This window comes from Syngnathus typhle, linkage group LG16 (genome assembly GCF_033458585.1).
Source record: "Syngnathus typhle isolate RoL2023-S1 ecotype Sweden linkage group LG16, RoL_Styp_1.0, whole genome shotgun sequence".
Classification (NCBI taxonomy): Eukaryota; Metazoa; Chordata; class Actinopteri; order Syngnathiformes; family Syngnathidae; genus Syngnathus; species Syngnathus typhle.
The window spans coordinates 8,917,323-8,929,671 of NC_083753.1; the positions used below are offsets into that span (position 1 = coordinate 8,917,323).

A 12,349-nucleotide genomic window follows, 5' to 3' on the forward strand; every position below is an offset into this window, starting at 1 on the left:
TTGGCGCCAACATGGAACACTCCTGCGCATCCCACGCCATCTGTGTCACACTGACCGTCATTAATCCGCCCATCGAGAAGTAACATTTTTTCCCAGAAGTGTAAACAAACGGGCATCATTAGCAGTTTAACGGTGATGTACAGATTTACATGTATTACACCGACGTCATACTCTAGTGTTGGCTATGTGTTGCGTAATCCAACACATATTCATTCTATATTTTAAAGAAAGAGAAGCTAGCAAAGAGAAATCACCGGGATGATGAAAGCTACAGTCAATGGAGCGCCACGTTGTGAAAAGAATAGTCAGTTCTAGACGTTCAAAAGGAGAGTTTAAAAAGGTTTTTAAAGCGCCGGGGGATTGCATTTCAGTAATTTTCACAACCGTTTCGAGACTTTATCGGGCAATAGTGAATAAAATGTTGAGTTACAAACGCACTGCAGGGGGAGATTGATCAAAAATGTCCAAAATTATTTGGGCTAGTTCCTGGTCGACATTAAGACCAAGTTTTTGCTTGTTCCGTTAAGATTCCAATTTACTAGTTAAATCGAAGATTCAGAAATGCATTTTCTTGTTGGATTATTTTTTATAGCACTAAATTCCTGTTGTCTGTCGTCTTCGTCATTATGATTGCATGATCAACGCAGCGGTGACAAAGCCCTCAAATCCAGGTAACTACAATGGCAGTCGAGGCATGCTGCATAGGGAAGCTAAAAATAGCTCAGAGCAGAGCGAGAGAGCAAGAGAAAGAGAGAGAGAGAGAATGAACCTAGACTGCACTGACTGGCTGAGTGGCTTTTATGGTCAGGAATGATGACGCTGCAGTCAATTCCACGGCCTGTGTTCATGGCTGAGGAATTACAAGCGTCACAGTTATGTTACTACTTTCCTTCTGATTATCCCACTCTACTGTCGTCTAACTAAACCACGTTCCGACGATTTTCCGACTTACACGACTCGTAAACCGGGGACCGCCGGTAGTGTCTAACATCTCATTTGAAGGGAGAGGAGATGCAAGGACCATACGACCGACCGCCACGATGGAAGCCATAAGCGAGCTTGCGATGCGAGTGCAGAGATGGAAGTTGCGTAAGGCAATAAAAGAAAGCAAAAGACCGCTCTGTGCGTTCCTGGTGCACACATCGGGGAGTCATAACAAGGCAGCGGTGGTCAGATGAGCTCCAGGCTGTCATTTCTCTCCCTGGCCTGCACTCTTGCTCCAGATCTGTTTGCTATCTAACGTCGTTGTCCAGCTCCGCCATAAAGAAGTCGCGGCTGCTGCGAGGCCCCCGCAGAGACAATAAAGGCATAAGCGTGCACGCCGCACACATGCTGAGCCCCCCCGTGGGCGAGATCCCGCAGAGGTGATTGAACACCGACGGGGACCTGGCGCTGCTGTCATTTATAAAGGTGTCACCGGGGGAGGAGGGAGGGGTGGGATGCTCCCACGAAAGCACATTAGTATGGCACCTTCATGGCTCACCCGCTCGGGGTTGACACATAGACCGAGGTTGGCAACGGAAAGGGGAAGGAGGAAGCAAAACGATTGGACCTCGATAGAATACAGAGACGGAATTGGTAAGAAATGTCAGAGAGAGAACAAAGACGCCAAGGAGCGAGGAAAATGAAAAATGGAGATCAGCTAAGGGTGACGTTGAAGAGTTGATAGCAAAGGGAGCCCGAGACGGGGAGGCGAGGGGTTGTGGGTCATCAATTCTTGAGGGTGAGTTCAACGTGGCGGGGGTTGCCGCGGCAATGTAAGCCATCCATCAACGTGCCGGGGCCTCGGACCGGTACGCTCATCTCGCTATCACCCCGAAAGGCCTCACCCAAAAACTTTCTCCTGATGGATGTACGGCGAGGATCTGCCTTGCAAATGACGTTCATCTCTTCCCATCCCTCTTGCTCTTTTGACACCGCCACCACAAATGGGGAGGGTGGGGTGGGGTTATAGACACCCGCTCAAGCTAGCTAGATTTCGTTGGCGTTCTCGGTTGAGAGGTTATTGAAATCTGCCTTTCCTCTGGGAGGGAGCAGAGTAGGCCAGTCGTGGAAGATGGAATAGACAGGCCCGGGCTATTCTGATAAGGTCAGCTTGCGCAGCATCTTGCACAGGCAACAAATTAGCTCGCTTTATTTGCAGTGGAGTGGGCGCCGGAGCACTGGCGGCGGCGGCGGGCCTGATCTCATGAGAATTTCATACTTTTTGTACAAAAAGTAATGTTGCATACTCTGTAATGAAAGATCTTTCATTTCCAGGTCAGTTTAGCATGTCAATCTTAGGCTAGCATAGCATTGGCTACTCTGTCTTTTCGTTTTGTTTGCCTGTGAATGGATGCCGAATAATACTTCCCATTTTATGCAATTTTAGCAGGATTTTTTTTTTAGGGATGTTGTTAGAATTGTCATACAAATAGCAAATTTTCTGATGTCCTGTGAAAGGAAGGAAGCTCTGTTAACGCCATCATGCCCAATCATCCAACAGCACAGTTTTGCTTACTCATTACCTCTGCAGGGCAAAAGACAAGGCTGGCTGGTAGCAAGCTGATCTCTTTCAGCAGAATAAATCTGCACCAGCCCATTAATCTCCCATGACTTAACAGCATGAAACGCCAGTGAGCTTTATTATGTGCAGAAATTAGCCGCCTTGTGAGGGGCAAGGTCGGACGAGAACAAATGAGAGCTCTCGGTGGCTCATTTTATGCCACGCTCACAACAGAGGGAGCACTTTTCCACTTGTCACTATGTCAAAGGCTTTGGAATCAACAATATCGCTCACATAAGCACAAGGGCGGCGCTGTTGGCTGCGGAAAGTGACGACAATGCAAAGCGGCGACACCGTTACGCTCCCGGTGCTACTACAAAGGCACCGTGATGAAACGGCTGACAGCTTACCTACTATTGAAGGCCTTGAAAGAAAAAAGGCCAGCGCTTCAAGGCCTGTAGAACGCCCTCTTTGTTTGCCATCTCCTCTACAGTTTAACACCAAGCCTTTGAACAGCCAAGACATGGTGCGCAAATGAGTGAGAGGCGCTGAAAATGCCCTCAGTCGGTATTTTCCATCCCCTCTGTGTGGCCCACTTATCAGCTCGGCAGCAGGGCATCGTGGGCTTACATAGACCCATTGGCTGATTCATATCACCGAACCACAGTCGAGATGATGGCATGCGGTGAATCAGCTCGGAAGGAAGGAAGGTAGGAAGGAGCAAAGCCGCACAATCTCAAGACAGGTAGAAGGAGAAATGGTGCATTGTCTTTTTGGCCGGGCCGTGAAATGAATGAGGCACGTAAGAAAAACGAAATCTTCGACCTGCTGCACTTGAAACTTCTCCGAGAGGAGAGAAAAAAATTATTGACACGCTCTAACAAATTTGATTCTCTAAATAAGCAGTATCCCGTCAATATACATCATCATAACTGCGTTGAAGTTATGGCCGCGCCGCCCGTTCAAATATTAATGTCCTTGCCGTGTGCCAAAACAATATTTGCCTGCAATGTAGGTGTTGATTTAGATAAAGAGACTTTGGGTGAAATATACGATATTTAGAGAGTGGCCAAATGATTCATTAGGTCAGACTTAATATATTCTAATCATTTTATATCTGCAAAGAAAATGTCCCAAAATGTTGTCCAGTGGTTTGTGGAGACTGCAAAATGAACTCCACTGCCGGTGTCCAATCACGTATACATTATGACCTTCTATTCCTAGAACTCAGCCTTGGTAGCTTGAAGGCCTGTCTGCTGGAAATGATGCTGAAGGTTTGCCTTCAGAGAGAGCGAGAGAGCGAGCGGAAAGGGAGCACATCTGAAATGTGACCTTTTGCTTAAATCAAACTTGGCCACGCAGTAGACTGAAGGTTACATCCAGTCTGCTCATGCAAGCAGACACACTGTGACTTGTTCTGCAAAAATATAATATATGCTTTCCTTCAAAATATACCAGTGGAGGTGAATTAGCGTTGATCTGCAAATTGAATGTATTGCTTCATTTCGTCCAGAAAAAATATAATAATAAAATGTTTACTACTGGTTGCACCAACTACCAATTTGTCCTATCTGTTATTAAAAATAAAAAAAAGTAAACATAACATTTAGTTTCGAAATACTCGGGATATAACTCCAAAGTAATCCAATGCAGTGCAAGCAACAAACATACAAATCTGCTTTTGCGCATTTAAATGCGACATCAGATATTTCTGGCTCCAAGACGAGTGGCACAGCTCCCAGTTGGGAGGAAGCGTTCAAGGAAATCCACCTCATGAAACAAGCCTTTGTTGTGAGGACCACCTGCAGGGATAATGCTCTAAATGACGGCCCACCCTTCGGATTATCCCAAGAGATAAAAAAAAATACAGCTACAATTTTAGCTTTGGAAAAAAAGAAAAACTCTCCAGTGGTTAAGATCTCAAACTGTGCTTATTGATGCAGCTTTTCGCTTTTAATGACAGAGAGGAGAAACGAAAACCGACAAATACAAATAAGCTTAAGCAAGAAAAATATTCGGGGCTATATTTTGTGCTAAGAATTGGCGGCTATGGAGCTGACGATTCCATAGAAAGGGACGCTTGTCATGTCAAGGTCACTGCGAGCTTACTTGGGTGTCATCAACCCCCGCTCTTCCAATTCATCCATGCGGCCATCCATCTATTCAATCGAGCCTCCGTTGTGTGCACCTCTTTGCTCTGCTTTACAGAGTGCCAATGTTCTGACAGTGAAAGAGGTGTCTAGACAACTTGTCCCAGCCTTTGTTGGACTCTCCTTCCATCCTGCACCTCCAAAGACACAAATGAATTTAAAAACATCGCTAACGCTAGAGTCAAACCATTTCAAATACTAACAGGAAATTAGCATTGACTTAGGGAGTGACATCTAAATCTATCGGACAAACGCATACACAGATAAAAAAGGTTCTGTGACAGAAGTACTTCCCAAGTTTAGTTTGAACATCAACATTAATGCTGGGTCACTGTCCCTTTTCGGAATCAGATTCACTTTTCCAATATCCATCCACGAATTGACGCTCATTTTCTCATCCAAATTTCCACTCAACTCTCCCCGAGATGGATTTTTGTTCTAATCTTCCATCTTGTCGGAATTGTCAATGTGACACTGACCCTCGATAAATCTCTCACTTATGAGATCTAAAAAAAAAGTGATTTTAAATTCTCATAAAACTCTGACACTTTTTTGTAGCATTAGCATCCATGTCAGCATCAATGTCACAACTTCGCAAAGGCAGCCAGACAGACAGGCCAAGCGACGTCAGTAATGCTTGACAAGACCGGAAGAAATGTGTGTCAAGATTGGCAGACGCACTGCCACAATGCTGAAGTACTTGGCTGGACTCAAAAGACAACAATGAGGGCTTCCACAAAGACATGCAAGACGGGTCCAAGAGGTTAGACTCCATCTCTGCCTTTGTTCTCTTCCACCGGAAAGGAAGAACGAGGAAAATCTTCAAATTGAGGAGGGAGAAAGAAGTAGCAGGAGATGGAATATAAATATGGGAGGGGGGGGGGGGGGGGGGTGAGTCATGAGAAGGTTGCCTGTCTCCTCCCCGCCGTGGCGGGCTGTGTTGATCAAACACTTGTTAGGAGAATTTGCGTCAATGTTTGCAGACAGCCAATGAGCAGAGGTAGAAACTAAAAAGATGCCAGAGCATGATTCGGGTCGCTTCCAACACAACTCATCTTCTCCAAGCAGTAGATTCCGTCGCTTTTGTGGAACACTCAAAAGGAGCCCGCCCACAGGGACAAGTAATACCGAAGGAGGTTGATGAGATTCAAATGGTCTCTCCTAATGAATCCATCCATCCAACCATCCATTTTTCCGTAGCACCTATCTTCTTCAAGGTCACCGTACTTGGTGGAACCTTTCCTAGCTAACTTATGTATCACTATCAATGCCGCCTATGACCAGTTTTTTAATGAAAAAAAAAAATCGACTTAAAGTAACATCAAGATGGATGCCAAGTGGCGAGACATGCCGTTGAAGATCTTTGGCATGTGTTGCATATTAATAGTACGGAACAAAGTGGGGGGAAAAAAAAAAGTCTGATGAAAACCCACTTAATTAATCACAATACAAACACTGTCAAGTGAGTCCAGCATATTAATATTGACTAAATTGTTTACCACATCGAGTGGAACAAATTTGAATGTCAAAACAAAATACAGGGCAGAAAGCAAATTGTCTTGACGAAGACGAAACGCATTGCGCGAGGTAAGTGGCCGTGTATGGGACGAGTGATATCATTCGGAATTTGTTGCATTCATCGGATATCGTCAACTCCAAATGAGTCTGAACATAAGGAGTCGTTGGAGCTGGTTTTTGGTATGTGCCAAAAAGAAAACAACTAAAAAACAAAATGGACGGCTCAGCATAATTACTCGGCTTCTAACACCAATCCCCCCTAAAGCGCAATAGGAGCCCATTAGCTGACACCATATTAAGCAAATTGATTTGAAGGTCAATGTCATTATCAAAATACCTTAAAGAGACTCTAACGTGAGCGCAAACTCGCTGATGGCTCCCGTGTGTTCCGATTCGAAACTGACAAGCGCCTTGATGGCGCACAGGTCAACGCGTCCTCTGCGTCGGTTAGCACATGACACGGGGCTAATTAACTCCAGAGCCGAAAATAAAGGCTCTGCGAGGGGCAATAAACATTCTCCATTAAAAGACATTTAATTAGAATGCAGACTACGAGGCCTTCAAGGAGAATGGAACAAACACAAAGGCCAGGGTAATTGTCCAGGGAGCTCTGAAGAAGGCAAACATAATAAGACACAATCAGCCAAGCGCTCCGCCAGTGGTCACGCTATGGCACAGTTCTCCACAGTATTTTTCCGAATTATGTTTTGCGCAACTATTCCAAAGGTCACCAACACGTCGAGACCGCTGAAAGTGCACGCTAAACATTTTTATAAGGGTGCTTGGGCAGAATCTTTTTTTCAGTACAGAGATAATATAGAATAAAACGACTATAGGAGTGAATGAGTTCATATTGAAAACAATTTAGAAAAAATTGACCTCGGTCTATTTTTTTTTTTATACATTTGAACAAAGGTGCGTAGACTTTTTTTTGTACCCACTGTAACAATGCAGGTGTTTGCACTGACACCCCCCAACCTTGCTGTTATTTCTACCACCTCAGTAGAAGAAGTCACAGTGAATAACAGCTTTGTTCCTCACAGTGTCTGCATCGCAAGGTGACGACCTCCCTCCTGGAATATAAACTGCATCGGTTTCTTCTTTTGTTTTTTTTCAGCGAATACATGGGGGGGATGAATCACTGAGAGCAAAAAAACAAAATAACAGCTAAGACTTTCAGTGACCGGTGTTAGTGATTCAATTTCTATGGCCGCAAATACTTTAAAGTATAATAAGCCTATGCTTCAAGTCCCCGCAGCCTTTCAAGGCTTGAAATGGCCCTGTCGTAACCTACAAATCACAGCTCGCCAAAAAGCTGCCCTCTCAACGGCGATGTGTCAGCGACTGCGCGGGAGGAAAACAACACAGGGGGCAGCAGATATGAGTCGCGAGCCACCGAGAAACTGTATATTTTATTTCCCGGGATTTAGCCCGTAGTGCGAGAGCATGGCGCTGGTTGCACATGCAGTCGATCCTTCTGGGAGATGGAGAATATTAAAGGGATTTGCAAATGGGGGGGTAAAATATGATGGCCCTGAAGTGCAAAACACAACAACAAATATTCTAAACAATCCTGACGGGTTAGGATTCACTGATTTTCGTAAGATTTGGCAGCTCTGCGTTATGCTGCATAAACAGCAGCCCATTTGTACTTTTGAGATTACGCCATGTGACCCCAATATGTAAATATTGCAATGGTGCGTCAACAACTCTGTACCCTTTCATGTTAATGCAACCTCGCCAAGGTTTTAGCACAGACATTTGCATTTTTCTTCAGCATGTGGCCCGTGGCTTCAAAAGGTACTATTTAAGCTATTTTTAAAATGCTATCAAACACACACATAAAACAAAACAAAATGAGGCATATTTTCAAATCAAGTTTGAGGGATAATTATGTACATGTACAATAATTATATTCAACTTGATTTGTTTTACTGTTATTTACAGGAATAAGCATGATCAAATGATTTTTTTCTGTATTTCATTTCACAATTGTTTCTTTTCCGACAAGTGGCTATTTGCAAGCTTCTGATTGGATGACTAACTACCAGGAATAAATTATTGGCAACGCGACCTAAAGGTAGATTAAAATTTATGCACAAATACGATTTTTTTTTTCATCTTCAATACGTCACTGCACGCGTCTACTTTTACGTTAATCTGAACTAGTGCTGTCGGAGGCGATTAATAACAGCTACTAAGTGGCCATGAGCCACGTCAAATGACGACGTCACTCACCACGGAGTTCTTCATGGCGGCCTTAACGGTAAACGCTTGAACGTGTGGCGTTGATTTCCCCCTCAACATATCCACGAATCGTCAATTTTATATTCGTTTTTTTCCCCGTTCGAATTACTCAACGTCGCCAATGAGGTTGCTATGCAACTTTTTGCAGACGCCACCGATGGTTGCTGCGTTCTTGTGCGCATGCGCGCTTCAGCGGGCCTTGTTACCATAACGACTGTCTAACAGGGTTAGAAAGAAAAAAAAAATAAAGTGCTGCACTTCATCAGCAGAAGTCCTCCGTGTTAATACGTCTATAATAGGTTGCACTTAATTATTCAACAGTGGCGTTTTGCCCCCATAACACATTAATATAGAGAGCCCGTAAATGTATTTGATATATTTTTGCGATCATTAGGATGATTTATTAGATCTCTGCTTAATCGTTTTAATCATGGTGGGGTCAACGTGGTGAAGCAGTTGTAGTGTGTTTGCATGCAAGCATTTACACAAGGCGGGTCAAATGATTTGTGGGATCACTCCACATGCTAAATGAATGTAATGGCTCATATTAAGTCAGCATTTTTTTTTTTTTCAACAGCAGGAGAGTTTAACGCTCAACTGAAGGTGACCTGTTTTAAAAATGAGCATTATAAAATGATGCAATGCCTTTTAATTCTTTCTGATTTGGGGAATAGCAGCACGGTGTTTGAGTGTGGGATAAAATGTGTATTGTAGTTTTTTATTTCTTTGATTTGGGTACAAAATAAACGCTCAATCAAGGCGGATCAATTTAATCGAATTAAAATTGAAATTGCAATGTGATTGAATGTAAGTTTAATGAGGAAAATAAAATCATTAAATTGTCTGTGCTGTGATTGGTCACTCTGTATTTCAGGGGGTGCGGCTTAGCGAAACTTGGATTGTCTACTTAGAAAACGACAAGAGCACTGCATCATTCCAATTTAGGGACATGGCACTCTTAATTCTCCAAAATATATATTTTTTTGCCTCAGGAGAACTTCTTGTGAGCTGGTGCAAGTATTATTAATCGCCAGCACACAGGCAATTTCTCTAAAAGCCCCTATTTGTTTTTTATGGCTCCTCGGAGAGTGGTGGCTATAGCAGCAACGGGCGGGAGACTGTAAACAAGGCATGCGAGGAAGAAAAGCGATGTCCCTGTCAGCCATCCGGTCTCTCTCTCTGCTTTCCCTCTCGGAGGATTACTGAGAGGAAGAAGGGAGTTTTCAGAGAAGCAAACTGGAACGTCAGCAGCCTGACTTCAGCCGGACTGAGGAAATTATTGTTCAAACGCCAGCGCACTATCTGCCTGCCGTCAGTGCAGGCGTGCAGGAGGCCTCGCGGCACAGGCGAATGAAATTCAAAGTCGCTCGAGTTTTGCATGCCTCTCAAAAGATGTGTGCTCATGCCGTGATTTGTGTGCGAGCGCCGCGCTTACTAATGTCAGGTTCGGGTCTTAAAGAAAACAGCTTCAAGGACTCACAAACTGTGCCCAAACCCATTTGTACCTTGTAAAAGTGACCTTAATTCCTTTGAGGATCATACGTTTTTAAACAGGTTGAACTAGGATTAGGATTTGCCGTTTACATTGCTACTAAAAGCGCAATCTGGATCATATCAAAAAGTGTTGCTAATACATCCTGTCATGCAAATCAGTCCAGAATATGAAGGAGATATAGACAACAAAAAGAATTTGGTATACGATATCCATGCTAGATAAAGCTTTGACATTTACACTGTCAGCAGTGCAATCTGGATCAGATCAGGATTAACATCAAGTGGATTTTGTTGAATCGGCCTTGATGCCAAAACTTGTACTGAGCTAGCTCCTCGGTCTATCGGGTGCAAGCACGTTCAAGCTCGCCTGCCATCGCTCACCGTGCAGGGAAATGGCAATTATGATATCATTAGGGCAGCAGCGTGTATCTGCATCACAGGGGACCTGGAAGGAGCGGGAGAAGAATCTCGGTAGGAAAAAGGAGATTTTGCTGCAGTGTCGCTCGTGCCCCCAATTAACACAAGGAAACAAGACAAGCAGCTTTCAGAGTCGGAGGAAACGTGGCCTGGGGACTTGTTGGCTTTGATAGTGAGCCACAGAAATTGTATACGACAGGTATTGACGTACAGTATGTCCCAATGTTGAATCAGAATTTTAAAAATCATTTTTGATTTTCTTTAGTGTGTCATTAAACTCACCTAAGCAACTACTACGGCACCTAAATTATGTTTTTGCTCATCTTAATATGTCCTGTACTCGAGATGGTCAACATATAACATAGCTCCACCCACAATGCAGAGTCTCCGCCTCCAAACCAGATGTTTGGCGTTTTTGTTTGATTTCATTTTGTTTCAGCTTTTGTTTGCTAGTTTTTGTCCACGATAATAAACTTTCTGCTCTTAACAAACACGCTTCCCTGGAAATTTTTGATACGCTCCTTTCGACTGCTACCTTTTTGAATATGGAGATTCCTCTGTTTTCGAAGCTCTCTCCAGATCACATGGCTTTTTGCTGTAAGATGCAACTCGGGCACCGTTACGGTTCAGCGCTTCAGTTGCATCGCTCCGTGTGTTAGATATGCTCGTCTCTTTCTCCCAGGCATGCTTTTGTGATGCTTGAAAAAGCTTTCGGTTTTTATTTATTGATGGACCTTATGAAAAGAACATGCTCTATGGCTGCCAACCTGCTGGCAATATCCTGTAAAGTGGTTTCATAGTAGGCATATTTGCATTTTCTTTGGCGAGTGTTGTTTGCGGCGCCGCTTACAATTGTCTTCGCATCATGGCAGGGGTTTACGGATTTTAGTCCTGAAGCTTCTGGAAAATAGTTGATGTTGAACTTTTTCTGTGGGAAATGTTGGGTTGAAACACTCACGGTGTTAGGCTTAGGTTAGCTTAGCAATTAGCATGGGTTTTTTTGTTTGGCATTCCTTCATTAAAATGTTATTTGTCGGAAGTGTAGCTAATTTGCCGCCACAAAGGGAATGACTACTGTCTTTGGAGCGAGTCCACAATGTAGCTAGTAATAGTTGCTGAAGCTCATTGCTAGCTAGCTAGCTGGTACTATATAAGTAACATCAAACTTGCCTCAACCTCAGCCACGCTTGCTAGGTGATCCGGGACAAAAAGCTAATTTTGTTTCGCAAACCTACAACGTACACTGAAGAATTAGCTAAAAATATATAGGTTCGCTATATTGCGCTGAAAAAATACATAAAAATGTATCGCATACCAAAGTGATCTGAACAACACTGCTAGGTGGAAATACTGATTTGATCATTTTGGCTTCTTTGCTCCCTTCCCAGGTGTCATCATCGTGCCACCTGCGAAAGCAGCAACGCTCGGCTGACCTCACAAGTCTCTAGCTTGCATTGGCACAAAACATCCTCAGCGACTCGGCTTCTTTTCCTGCAGCGTCCTGCTCATTCCCTCCACTCTGTCCTTTGAGTGCTCCTCTGGGTAAGATCAGTGTCACTCTAGCAAGCCGAAGAGGCGTCACCGCGTCGGCTTGGTGCAGTGCTACCGAGACCTCTCCTCGCCCGTGTCGATGCGCCCGGGGTGCAATCAGGGACATTAGCGAGAGCCACACCGGATCGTCATTAATCACGTGAATTTACTGCAGAGAATGGATCCTCCTGGAACATTGGAAACGATAAGGGCAATCCTTTGAAATATTGTGCATTTCTCAGTCTGAGTATATTAAATCGAAAAGCCAGTGCATGGAACGCTTAAGTACACTGTTGGTGTAGTCTTCTAGCTGGGGGACTACTTACTGTGGCCATGCATCAGTTGTGGGAAAACGTTATTTACATTTAGCCTAATGCAGTGCAGATGTTCTCCATCTGTACTAATACCTTTTTGCCCACGCTTGTCGATTTTTATTACCAGCGTGGCATTTCCGAAAGCTATTTTTGCAGATCATGTACACGCGCAGACGAAACTAAATTGTTAATCG

The 12,349-nt window shown here is 44.0% G+C and overlaps 1 protein-coding gene across 2 annotated transcripts in view; it reads right to left on the reverse strand.

Annotated features, from left to right (window-relative positions):
- Positions 1 to 12,349, reverse strand: part of pacrg (PARK2 co-regulated) — a 110,660-nt gene that overhangs the window by 59,065 nt on the left and 39,246 nt on the right. The window contains exon 1 of one of the 2 annotated variants that reach the window (XM_061301872.1): positions 8,392 to 8,518. The exons of the other annotated variant lie outside the window; for it this stretch is intronic. Coding sequence (XP_061157856.1) covers positions 8,392 to 8,460 — 69 coding nt within the window. The 5' untranslated portion in view covers positions 8,461 to 8,518. Of the gene's footprint in view, positions 1 to 8,391; positions 8,519 to 12,349 lie in introns of those variants that run through there. 2 annotated transcript variants of the gene reach the window in all.